This window comes from Ahaetulla prasina, chromosome 7 (assembly GCF_028640845.1).
Source record: "Ahaetulla prasina isolate Xishuangbanna chromosome 7, ASM2864084v1, whole genome shotgun sequence".
In the NCBI taxonomy this organism is placed as follows: Eukaryota; Metazoa; Chordata; class Lepidosauria; order Squamata; family Colubridae; genus Ahaetulla; species Ahaetulla prasina.
Genome location: NC_080545.1, coordinates 65,908,034 through 65,920,887, shown reverse-complemented (window position 1 = coordinate 65,920,887; position 12,854 = coordinate 65,908,034). Strand labels below are relative to the sequence as shown.

At 36.4% G+C, this 12,854-nt stretch overlaps 1 protein-coding gene across 5 annotated transcripts in view; it reads left to right on the top strand.

Annotated features, from left to right (window-relative positions):
- ZC3H7B (zinc finger CCCH-type containing 7B) overlaps positions 1 to 12,854 on the top strand; it is a 51,580-nt gene that overhangs the window by 21,922 nt on the left and 16,804 nt on the right. For all 5 annotated transcript variants that reach the window (XM_058189949.1, XM_058189950.1, XM_058189951.1 and 2 more), the window contains 7 exons: positions 1,054 to 1,112; positions 1,993 to 2,158; positions 2,236 to 2,397; positions 3,982 to 4,187; positions 6,872 to 6,972; positions 7,864 to 8,045; positions 9,134 to 9,219. In XM_058189949.1, the coding sequence (XP_058045932.1) occupies positions 1,054 to 1,112; positions 1,993 to 2,158; positions 2,236 to 2,397; positions 3,982 to 4,187; positions 6,872 to 6,972; positions 7,864 to 8,045; positions 9,134 to 9,219 (962 nt within the window). The remainder of the gene's footprint in view (positions 1 to 1,053; positions 1,113 to 1,992; positions 2,159 to 2,235; positions 2,398 to 3,981; positions 4,188 to 6,871; positions 6,973 to 7,863; positions 8,046 to 9,133; positions 9,220 to 12,854) is intronic.

The window sequence follows — 12,854 nt, the reverse complement described above, 5'->3', positions numbered from 1 at the left end:
GCATGGATGCTGCTTTGAGTTACTTATAAAATAATAAAAGCAAGATAAAAAAATAATCTAATGAAGAGTACTTCCGCATCAGTATTTCATAAGTAGAATGGTGTTTCTATTTTCTTTCCCTTCATTGCTGTTTATGGTGTATTTTCCCATCTCCTACTCTTTATTAATACATTGTATTGTGTCATTTTGTATAATATCTATTGTGGTTGATGTTAAAAGTGTTGAATGATAGCTTTAGGAGATCCATTGCTGTTGATCAGTGGTCCCCAGCCTTTTCGGTTCTGCGGATTGGCAGCGGCCACGGCTGGGAGAGGATGTGTCAAACTGCGAGTAGAGGTTTCTTTTGCTGCATATGCCAACAGGACGGTTGACAGGATGGTTTTGCATGTGCACCCGCCACTTGTGCAAATGGAGCTTCTTGTCCTTGCCTGCTGTTGCACAACCCAGTTCCCAATGGGCCGAGGATTGCGGGTTTGGAACCCCTGCTGTATATAGACAAATCTGAAAAAAATGGATGGTTTATAGCAGGAGTGAATTGTCCTGAAAACATTAATACTTAATGCAGGCTATATCTCCCAGGATTATCTACCATTGATCATGCTGACTAGAATGTTAGTTGTTGTTCAGCAGAATTTCACCCAAGGCATGGCAATAAATTTCTCTCTAGAACTGAGCCACCAACAGTGGAAGAATCCAGGCCAAAGCTTGGATAAATAAATGGCTCTTATGGCAGATAAAAGAAACTCTAATAATGAAGATCAGCCATTGATGATTCTAACAGTCCACCCCACTGTATGTGAGAAAATTTAAATATTACAACTCCTTTCCCCATCTTTATGTGGGAATAGATTTCCTGAAAGTCATTTGCATTCTTTTCATCATGTCGTTTCTAGTTTCAGGCTGTTGGGTTCCAGAATTGGGTTTCAGCCCTAAATATATGTGAATTTGAGAAGTACAAAGGCTTGTGTGTAGTACTGCTTCCATAGTTGATAGGATGTTGCATAATTGACATTCACAAAAATCTAAAAAAAATTTTTTTCTCCCACTCTTTAGAGGAAACCAGCACCCAAGAACCCCACCAACCTGCTGGAATTCAAAAGTCACTACCATTGGTGAGTATCCTTTTCCCTTAATTGAGAAGAAGAGAAATGCCTATTAACTGTTTTCATCCAGTCCTCAATTTGATTAGCAAAATATTGCTGCACTTTCATTTTTTTTAACTTCACTTCCCAATCTATTCAGAAGATTCTGTGTTGGAATGATCATAAATTGTCTGAGTGATTTGACATTGGATGAGTAAAGGAACAAAATTTTCTTTTGGGTCTAAACCGTTTTATGACTAAACAAATGAACTTCGAAACATTGCAGAAGGGGAATGTATATCTCTTGCTATAAGAAAAATGCTGTTTAATTTAATATTTGCTAATACTTTCACAATAGGAAAAAGCTCCTTTTCTGTGACATGCTACATGTTGAAAATGAAGCAGGTTAAGTTGCTCATTATTGTTACATGTAGTCTTCGATTTACAACAGTTCATTTACTAACCATTTGAAATTACGGCACTGAAAAAGTGACTTATAACCATTTTTCACACTTACGACCGTTGCAACATCCCTGTGGATCCCCATGTGTTCAAAATTCAGATACTTGGCAACTAGTTCACATTTATGGCAGTTGCAGTATCCCAGGGCCATGGGTTCACATTTTGTAACGTTCTGACAAGCAAATTCAATAGGGAAGACAGGTTCCCTTAACAATCGTGTTGCTAACAATAACTGCTGTGATTCATTTAATAACCATGGCAAGAAAATGGAGGAAGACTTAACTGTCTTACTTAGCAACAGAAATTTGGGTTCAACTGCAATCATAAGTCAAAAATTACCTGTATATTTGTTCATTTTGTTCATTTGAAAAATGAAGAACCCTGGGGAAGGGTAGATGTAGTAGACGTTGCTGATCTCTAAGGAAGCTTATTTTATTGTCTTTTTCAGGCAAACCAAACTGGGCCAAGCACCCACCCCACAGTACCCAAAGTTGTAGAGTTGTTTATGTCTCAGCCAGAATTGGTGATGTCCAATACAACTCTGCTTGTGAAGAATCCCTTGGTGTCTACTCACATCTTCAAACAGGCCTGTCACATCTGCTATCCCAAAACAGGTCATCTGCTTATGATGAAGATGGCCTCAAATGTTTTAGTAAAACTGGACTCTTGTTAATATTGTCCTCTTTTATAGGTCCCAAAGCTGGTGATTATACTTATCGAGAAGGCCTGGAACATAAGTGCAAGCGAGATATACTACTGGGCAGGCGTCGTATATCAGAAGATAAAACTTGGAAGAGAATTCGCCCACGTCCAACCAAGACGAATTTTGTGGGATCCTATTATCTATGCAAAGGTGAATTGAAGAAAGAGGAGAATGTAATAAAATGCAGACTTTCATGAAGGAGGAAAAGTTCAGTGCAGAGTGGGCTGAAGAATGTGAGGGCAATACACTGTTAATTTTTAACTACTTAACTTAATCACCGTGTATACTAATTATAGGGATTTATAAAACTCCCTTAAAATTTCCAGGTATTAAAACATTTAAAACTCAGACTTGAAAGCAAAAAGAATGCTCAAGCTAGTGGTAAAATTGAAAACATGCATAATGAGAACATTTGGGAAATATTCCACTGGCTGTTCATCTAATGGTCATGGTGAGATTTTTCTCCCGACTGAAAGTAAATGCAAACCATAATAAATAGTCAATACTTTGTTGCTCTTGCGTGATGATGTAAGGACTGACACTGGTGAAGTGGGAAGCAATAATTCTCAGGTCTGACAGAACCACACTAAGTATTGAACAGGGATCTCCCAATCAAAAGGCTAGGAAAAGAACAACCAAAAGTCTGACTGAAAAGGTGGGAGGAAAAGTCTTAGGATTTAAATCCGAAGGGCTGACAATTATGTTTAGGATTTGATTTCTGTGTTCTGAGGTATTTTTAATTTATTTATTTGTATCCCGCTTTTAATACTTTTACAAATAACTTAAGGTAGAAAATGAACTTAATATCCCTCCCTCCTCCTATTTGCCTCCAGAGCAACAACTCTGTGAGGTGGGTTGAGCTGAGAGAGAATGACCAAGGTCACCCAGCTGGGTTTCATGGCTAAGGTGGGATTTGAACTCATGGTCTCCCAGCTTCTAGCTTGGTGCCTTAATCATTAGACCAAACTAGTTCTATAGTACAGATCTTCTGTTTGTATAAAACATATTTCTTGTTTGCAGTAAAACAGCTTCTCTGCATGGGTGAAGTCAGCTTCTGCTGTTAGCTGCTGTTAGCAGCTATGGAATGCAAGATTGAGTTCCAGGAGAACAAAGGTTTATTGCTGTGATTGATATGAAATCTAGCAAATGTCAACATACATTTGCATGAGGCAGCCAATTAGTGTGTCTCAGTATAGGGTAGGCTCTGCTACCATTAAATCCCTTCTTGCTAGTCAAGAGGAGCTGAATATAGGTAGGCCTCGACTTACAACCATTTGTTTAGCGACTGTTCAAAGTTACAATGGCATTGAAAAAAGTGACATGACTGTTTTTACAAACATATGACTTCCAGCATCCCCATTGTCAGGTGATCAAGTAAAGTCAATGGGGAAGCCAGATTCACTTAAGAATCTTGTTAATAACTTAATAACTGCAGTGATTCACTTAACTACTATGACAAAAAAGGTTGTAAAATGTGGCAAAACTCATTTAACTATCTTGCTGAACAACAGAAATTCGGGGCTCATTTGTGATCGTAAATCAAGGACTTATCTATAGTAATATCTTCAGTAAATTTCATTAGGGTCTTCTTTAATGAACTTTTCAGTTTCTCTTTATCAATTTGTGAAGCTTGGGGAGGGAGAGAAGGAAACAGTATAAGGGGTAGCAAGAGATCTTGGTTCTGATTCTAGCCTCCACTCCATGTATGGTGGTCTGATGTTTGTTGCTTTGTAGATATGCTTAACAAGCAGGATTGTAAGTACGGGGATAACTGCACCTTCGCGTACCACCAGGAGGAGATTGATGTGTGGACAGAGGAGCGAAAGGGGACACTCAATCGTGACCTCTTGTTTGATCCACTGGGTGGGATCAAGCGAGGTAACCTGACTATTACCAAGATCCTGAAAGAACACCAGGGCATATTCACCTTCCTTTGTGAGGTATGAAATAGGCAATGCAGGCATACAAGATTGTATTTTCATGATATTGTCCACTATGCCTTTACTAATTGCTTATTGGATCACATCATAAGAAAACTGCCCAATGCCAGTTTTGGACATTTAGGTTTTGAAGGTAATCATCACAAGCTAACTCACTGTCACATTTCAATTGAGCTATGAACAGAAAATGTTTATGTGAGAATAAGTGACATTATTTCATTCCATAAAAGTTTATGGTCAGCCTAGAAAAGCAATCAGAGTTGGAAGACTTTTTCAGCTTGTACATGGAACAAGCATGTATTTGTTTTTCAAGTGACTGGGCAGAGAACCATTAAGTAATTAATGTATTGAAATAAATTACAACTTGCTGAATAAACCAGACTGATTGGAAAAACATACTACGTGATATAGCTGTATTCTCACAACACACTAAACACATTACAAACAAATGATGCCTTGAGACTGCGTGTTATATTTGGCTTCAGAAGACTTGTTGTTTTCTTTTTATTGTGAAGCAATTTGAGCTATCATGTTTGCAGATGACACAGAATTAGAAAGGATATAGCTAATACTGAGAATATAGGAATAACAATCAAAATAATAGATAAATTATTGAAAATAATGATATTTGGTAGAATCAAATGCAAAGTATTTTTCTAAGAAAATAAAAATGTATCACTATAAAAATAGGATACTTGGGTTAGTAATAGTACTTTTGAAAAATTCCTGAAGCCCCAGTTTCCAAACTAATAAATTGTTCTGCAATTCGGTATTCATCAAACCTTACCTCATGTGTTATGATAATTCTAGCCATTGCATTTTAAAGGATTTAGACAAATCAGGAGAGGTTCTGTCAGCAGCTGTGAGAAAGAACAAAAGACTCTTAAGACATATGAAGAAAGATAGAAATAATTCAGAACATTTAGCCTTGAGAGGAGAAATGTGGGAAGGGATGAGGTGGTGCTCTTCAAATATCTTAAAAGAGGTCACATACAAAAAAGGAGAAGACATGTCTAAGTTATTCTGGAAGTCAAAATATAAAATAATAGACTAAAATGATAGAAAAGCAGAGCCTCAAGTGTCAAGTTTTGTATGTAAAATAATCTGTAATCAAGAATTGGAGGGAAATGTATATTCTTGGAGGCAAAAATGGAAGTATATTGAAAGAAAACGTCATTGTCTTTTATATTAAGTATGCAGAGCAAAAAAGTCTAAACTACTATTTATATATATATATGTTTGCAGATCTGCTTTGATAGCAAACCTCGAATAATCAGCAAAGGGCTCAAGGACGCTCCGCAGTGTGCTCCAACCTAGCTGCAAAACATAGTTTTTATGATAATAAGTAAGTGGATTGGTCAGCCAGTAATATGTAACTGTTTATTAAAAGCAAACTGAGCCACAAAGTCCCAATTATATTTCTTCTATAAAAAGAACAATGTTACGTTATTTTGTAGGAATGTTTGATAAGATTACTCATTCCTGATCCCACAGACATTATTCAATGGTTATGTTGAGCTGCTCTGATTACTAGCTGGTAGTTTGAAGTAGCACCATACAGTTATGCCTATTTTAATCATCACAAGCTAACTCACTGTCACATTTCAATTGAGCTATGAACAGAAAATGTTTATGTGAGAATAAGTGACATTATTTCATTCCATAAAAGTTTATGGTCAGCCTAGAAAAGCAATCAGAGTTGGAAGACTTTTTCAGCTTGTACATGGAACAAGCATGTATTTGTTTTTCAAGTGACTGGGCAGAGAACCATTAAGTAATTCATGTATTGAAATAAATTACAACTTGCTGAATAAACCAGACTGATTGGAAAAACATACTACGTGATATAGCTGTATTCTCACAACACACTAAACACATTACAAACAAATGATGCCTTGAGACTGCGTGTTATATTTGGCTTCAGAAGACTTGTTGTTTTCTTTTTATTGTGAAGCAGTTTGAGCTATCATGTTTGCAGATACACAGAATTAGAAAGGATATAGCTAATACTGAGAATATAGGAATAACAATCAAAATAATAGATAAATTATTGAAAATAATGATATTTGGTAGAATCAAATGCAAAGTATTTTTCTAAGAAAATAAAAATGTATCACTATAAAAATAGGATACTTGGGTTAGTAATAGTACTTTTGAAAAATTCCTGAAGCCCCAGTTTCCAAACTAATAAATTGTTCTGCAATTCGGTATTCATCAAACCTTACCTCATGTGTTATGATAATTCTAGCCATTGCATTTTAAAGGATTTAGACAAATCAGGAGAGGTTCTGTCAGCAGCTGTGAGAAAGAACAAAAGACTCTTAAGACATATGAAGAAAGATAGAAATAATTCAGAACATTTAGCCTTGAGAGGAGAAATGTGGGAAGGGATGAGGTGGTGCTCTTCAAATATCTTAAAAGAGGTCACATACAAAAAAGGAGAAGACATGTCTAAGTTATTCTGGAAGTCAAAATATAAAATAATAGACTAAAATGATAGAAAAGCAGAGCCTCCAAGTGTCAAGTTTTGTATGTAAAATAATCTGTAATCAAGAATTGGAGGGAAATGTATATTCTTGGAGGCAAAAATGGAAGTATATTGAAAGAAAACGTCATTGTCTTTTATATTAAGTATGCAGAGCAAAAAAGTCTAAACTACTATTTATATATATATATGTTTGCAGATCTGCTTTGATAGCAAACCTCGAATAATCAGCAAAGGGCTCAAGGACGCTCCGGCAGTGTGCTCCAACCTAGCTGCAAAACATAGTTTTTATGATAATAAGTAAGTGGATTGGTCAGCCAGTAATATGTAACTGTTTATTAAAAGCAAACTGAGCCACAAAGTCCCAATTATATTTCTTCTATAAAAAGAACAATGTTACGTTATTTTGTAGGAATGTTTGATAAGATTACTCATTCCTGATCCCACAGACATTATTCAATGGTTATGTTGAGCTGCTCTGATTACTAGCTGGTAGTTTGAAGTAGCACCATACAGTTATGCCTATTTTAATCATCACACTAAACAGCTTTAATTCTGTTTCCAAGAGGCTACTAATCCTTAAGCATCTTACTAATTTATTAAGATACATTTAATTTGCTTCCAGTGCATTTTCTCACAATCTATTTTCTAGTACCCTGAAACAAATAATTTGTAATTTTAATTGTAATTATGTTTAAGATAATAAAACCAACAGCAACTCTAAAAAAACAATTCTCAATGTGCAATAGAATTGAAACCGAAACCAGCAATTTTAGGGCTGGGGTGGAGTTGAGAGGTACCGGGCCAACATTTAAGAAATCTTTTTCCTTTGTATTAATAATATAAATGTTGTTACTAGTGTACAAGGATTAGTTATGCTAATACCAGTCATAATATTTGGAAAACTTAATATAAGTACTAATATGACCTGATTTAAAGATGCATACAAGGAACTGATTTCTGGAGAGATGGTTTAGAGAGCAAGAGTAGATTTCCAGCATCTGGAAAGTTGGATGATGATAGCTATTAAAATTGAACTAACCTACTCATCCATCACTATCCCCGCCCTCAGTATCTGAGGAGTGGAAGTTACCAACTGAAAAATGGCTGGTTTTGTCTCAGCTCTACCTTTGTTCTTAGTAACTAGCTTTTTAATGAGGATTAATATGAAAGAATCTCTCTTTTTTGCAGGTGTCTGGTTCACATTGTTCGTTCCACCTCTCTAAAATACTCTAAAATCCGCCAGTTTCAGGAACATTTTCAGTTTGATGTCTGCAGGCATGAAGTGCGTTATGGCTGCTTGCGTGAAGATAGTTGCCATTTTGCTCATAGCTTTATAGAGCTTAAAGTTTGGCTGCTGCAGCAGTATTCTGGTGAGTAGTCATTTGGCTGGGACTGTCCAGAGGACTGCAGGGAGATTAGTTTCAGGCTTCATGTGCACTGTTTCTCTGAGCTCCAACTGAGAATGTCCTCCAGAAATTGAAGAAAGGCAAAAAAAATGATTTTTTAAAAATTATATGTAAATACTCTTGGTTATAATATGTGTGTGTCTTCTAACAAAATTGATCGGGTCCAATGGGGCAACTTTAATTAATGTCCTACATGCCTGATTATATAATGGGAATGATTTGAAGGAAGAGTTTTAGTTATGAATATTACAAACTTTGCAAAAAGTATTTGCTTTAAATTGGTCCCTGAGTAGAATAACTGGGGATCAAAGATCAAGAGGGAAGGCTGAGAGTAGGCCTGCCTTTTGGACATTTGGCTTGTGTGCCTTGTAATAACTCTTTTGCAACAAGTGTGCTGAAATGAATAAGCACAGGTATTAACAGAACCATTTTCGTCACCTCTGTTTGTAGCCTTGAACACACAATATTTTGGCCATTATTGAATGGAAGAATGCAAACCTTTAGTATTTCATCCAGTGCTCTTTGGATGTAGAAATCAACAGTTCTAGACAGTGCTTTGAATGAGTTTCTGTATGTATTGAAAGAGAAGGTAGATCTACTTCAGTTCTTGAATTTCCACACAAAAGTAGTAGGTCCTTATTAGAACAATTATTATAAGTGGCAATAAGCATAATCCTTGACTAATTTGTGTCCTTTGTAGAACATCGTAGAATGTGCTTGGGGAATTGGTTTGGGCTGAATTGTTAGAATCCTTTGCTATAGCGCGACAGTGCTCATCCAGTTACTCGCTAAGGGCAATAATTCCAATACTAAAAGTTTATTTTTAAATTTCAGGTGGTAGATACATTGTACAATCTCTTAGGTACGCTTATGAACATTTTGTTACTATGAAGTGTCACTTTCTCCAGTTTTTGCAAATATATATTGGATTCTGATTAAATTCAGGAAAAGAAGCATCTCAGAAATACTTGCTGATAGAACAGAGCAGTGAAAGAGTTTTAACTATGTTATAGTAATCTGTTAAATCTCTGAAGCTACTTTTGTCATCCTAGGAATGACTCATGAAGATATTGTACAAGAATCTAAAAAATATTGGCAGCAAATGGAGGCACATGCTGGCAAAGCAAACAACAATATGGTAACCTATCTAGTTTTATTTTAATCCTTATAAAAAGCAGAATTGCATGAATAGTTTAAAGAAGTTAAAGTAAAAGTTTTAAATGAATAAAATAGTGAGGAAATAAAAATATAAGAAGCCTATACAAAAGCCATTATTCTAGTGAAAGCTTAAAATTAAACTATCAAAATCTAAAGTGCTTCAGAGAAGAATAGTGTTTATATATGGTACCCAAAAGAGGTATCAGAGTATTCCTTGTGGAAAGGTGTTCCAACTGAGAAGTCCCTTCCCTTTGGAGCTATCCAAGTGAGAACACGGGGACAAAAAATATTTTATGTAATCTGGCTGCAAGTCAATCAAGAGTTCAATATTCATCACTATTTGAATCTGATCTGGAAGTGGAATGGCAGCTAGCGCCTCTGGTGGCTCAGACTGCTAAGACAGTCTGTTATTAATACAGCTGCTTGCAATTACTGCAGGTTCAAGTCCCACCAGGCCCAAGGTTGACTCAGCCTTCCATCCTTTCTTTATAAGGTAGGTAAAATGAGGACCCAGATTGTTGGGGGCAATAAGTTGACTGTATATAATATACAAATGGATGAAGACTATTGCTTAACATAGTGTAAGCCGCCCTGAGTCTTCGGAGAAGGGCGGGATAAAAATGCAAATAAAAAAAAAAACTAGTAGGGATGACAAAGAATTTTTAGGATGACACAATTGTAGCAATAAATCCCATAACTGAGATTGAGTCTCTCTTGGATTGACTAAAATTCTGAACAACCTTCACAGTTAGCTTAGCATGTAACTCAAGTGAGAGGGGGAAAAGTGCTTGTATAAGAGATTCTATTTGATATCTATCAGTTTGAGCAAATAAACATTATTCTTTGCTATTGAAGCCATTGTGTCCACGGCTCTAGCCTTAAATGGAGTTATTAGTAAATGCCATGAGACATAAGGGACCTGTCATTGCATAAATATGGATAGGCCTGCAGTCTGCTAGATACAAAATATGAATGATACAGCTGAGGTGGTATCTAAAGAATACTATAGATATTTAAAGGTGATGTCCATACATGTTTTTTTTAGTGCACTAACATTTTGACAGAGGGAAGTTGGATTTCTTCTTCTAGATTAAGCCATGGTTAATTTATCTTGTTAGGTAGAACAAGCAGCCAACTGAGGTGACTGATGTTGGAAGGCAGTTATTGTAGAACAAAGCCATGTCTGCCTTGCAGTTTCTTCTATACCTGTAATGGTGAACCTATGGCACTTGTGCCAGAGGTGGCATGCAGAGTCCTCTCTGTGGGCACGCGCACCATCGCCAGCTGCTCTTCCGGGTTTTATTGTGCACCTGCGCGCTGGCCAGCTGATCTTTGCGCAAGCGCGTGCTAGAACCCAGAAGAGAACAGTTGGCCAGTGTGCATGCGTTCTGGACCAGCTGTCATGCGCCTGCAAATGATACAATCCGGACGAGCAGCTGGCCGCCGCGCACATCTGCCCCGGTCAGCTGCTCTTTTCCAGGTTCTGGCACTCGGGGACGCGTGCAATCCAGTTTCAGCATTTGGTGCCAAAAAGGTTAACCATCACTATTCTAAACCATGAAAACCAGTCTGCTCTCTTGAAACCTAACAATGTCCTTTAAGACATTTTCTTCCTACAGTTCCTCTCCCCCCGCTGTTCTTGGTTCATTCATGCTACTTAAATAATCTGTCAAATTGATGCTTGAAATTCTTAGAGACAGGTTCATTTTTCATTGTTTTTTAATTAAAAATGATATATCAAAAAATTTACAGAAGAAAAAGGTTTTAAAACAAAATCTAAAGATTTCATATCTTAAAAACAGCATTTTAATAGTCACAGACATTAATTTAAACTGGTGGTAGATGATGATGATAGATTGATTCTTAGATGTTTATAATTACTAAGGGGGGGAATATATTAATTTGTAAGTTATTATTTGAAAATCCAATCTTTAATTTTAAAGCATTGCCTAGTGATTATAATCTGATGCTCTCACTTGGGGGCATTTTGGAGTGCTCAAAAGGTGCCCATTCCTGGAATTGAATTAAAACAATTTTTGCATTAGAGCACTTAATTCTTTGCAGTTTTCTTTGTCATCTAGATGTTTTTAATTTCTTTTTTTAAAATAATTTTGCTGGAAGTTTTAAAAGCAAGAGTAAAATTAATACAAACTAAAATAGAATAAGAAATAAAAAAGTAAAAGAAATAAAAGGGAAAGCTAAAATTCAAAAAGAAAAATGAAAAAAATAGAAAAGAAACAGATACAAAGAAGTGGCTTCCAATCTTTTTTGCAGTAATTATAATTGTAGATTTATCTTCTTGGATAAAGCAGTGAGTCTTTTCTTTTTATAATGTATCCTGCTGCAAAATAGAATTCATCATATAAGTATCTCTAATTTCGTTTGTCAACCATTTTCAGTTTAGAAAGGCAAGTTATGACTTGACCAATGTATATTTTATAGATTGTGACTTGATACAACTTAGCAATGCAGGGCAGATTTTCATAGTTTGCAGCTGCCTTAGGCACTATTTTGCACCATCATACTTAAACTTTTTGAGAAAGCATGGATGAACATAAGAAATAAGAAATTTGATGTAGCTGATATAAAACCATGAAAAGAATGAAAAAGAATTGTGTAGATTTTGGACTAAAATGAGCATTGTAATAGTCCACCCAAAACAAGGCACCCTGTTTGGCCTGCATTGCCATCTACTTTTATATTTGCTTAAGCAAGTTGAATCAAATAAGAAACAGGTAAAGGTAAAGGTTCCCCTCGCACATATGTGCTAGTTGTTCCTGACTCTAGGGGGCAGTGCTCATCTCCCTTTCAAAGCCGAAGAGCCAGTGCTGCCCAAAGACATCTCTGTGGTCATGTGGCCGGCATGACTAAATGCCAAAGGCACATGGAATGCTGTTACCTTCCCACCAAAGGTGGTCCCTATTTTTCTACTTGCGTTTTTTATGTGCTTTCGAACTGCTAGGTTGGCAGAAGCTGGGACAAGTAATGGGAGCTCATCCCATTATGTGGCACTAGGGATTTGAACCGCTGAACTGCTGACCTTCCAATTGACAAGCTCAGCATCTTAGCCACTGAGCCACCACATCCCAAATAAGAAATAATCCTGCATAATTCCTTTTTTTTGTGGGAAAGTTATATTTTTAAGCATTAAAACATATTGTAGGGTAGAAAAGTGGGGAACTGTATGTGTGTTACGTTCTTCTTATTGCTTGGGTGCCTCATGTATATCATGGTTATAGCTACATGGCAGCCTGAAGGCAACATAAGATTTGTAGAAAGATACCAAAAAGGGATGGGAAAAAGGCTGAGACTCCACAAAATAAATATACAGAGAGAAAGTATCTTTAAACTGTAAAAGATGGCTGGAATGACCTTGCTAGGCCCAGAATTTCCAGGAATTCATGGAATAAGAAAGATGTTGTCATTATGATATTTTGCTATCATGCTAAGTGTACATGGATAACCATGAAGATGTTCATGCTAAAGCTTCGAGAATAATGGATTGTTAATGGGGAGTGGGGTAGATGGTACAATTATGGTCCTGATAGTTACAACAATGCAAGAGACATAAAATGGATCTACTCTGTATAAGTAAAGCATGATATAATGTTGGTT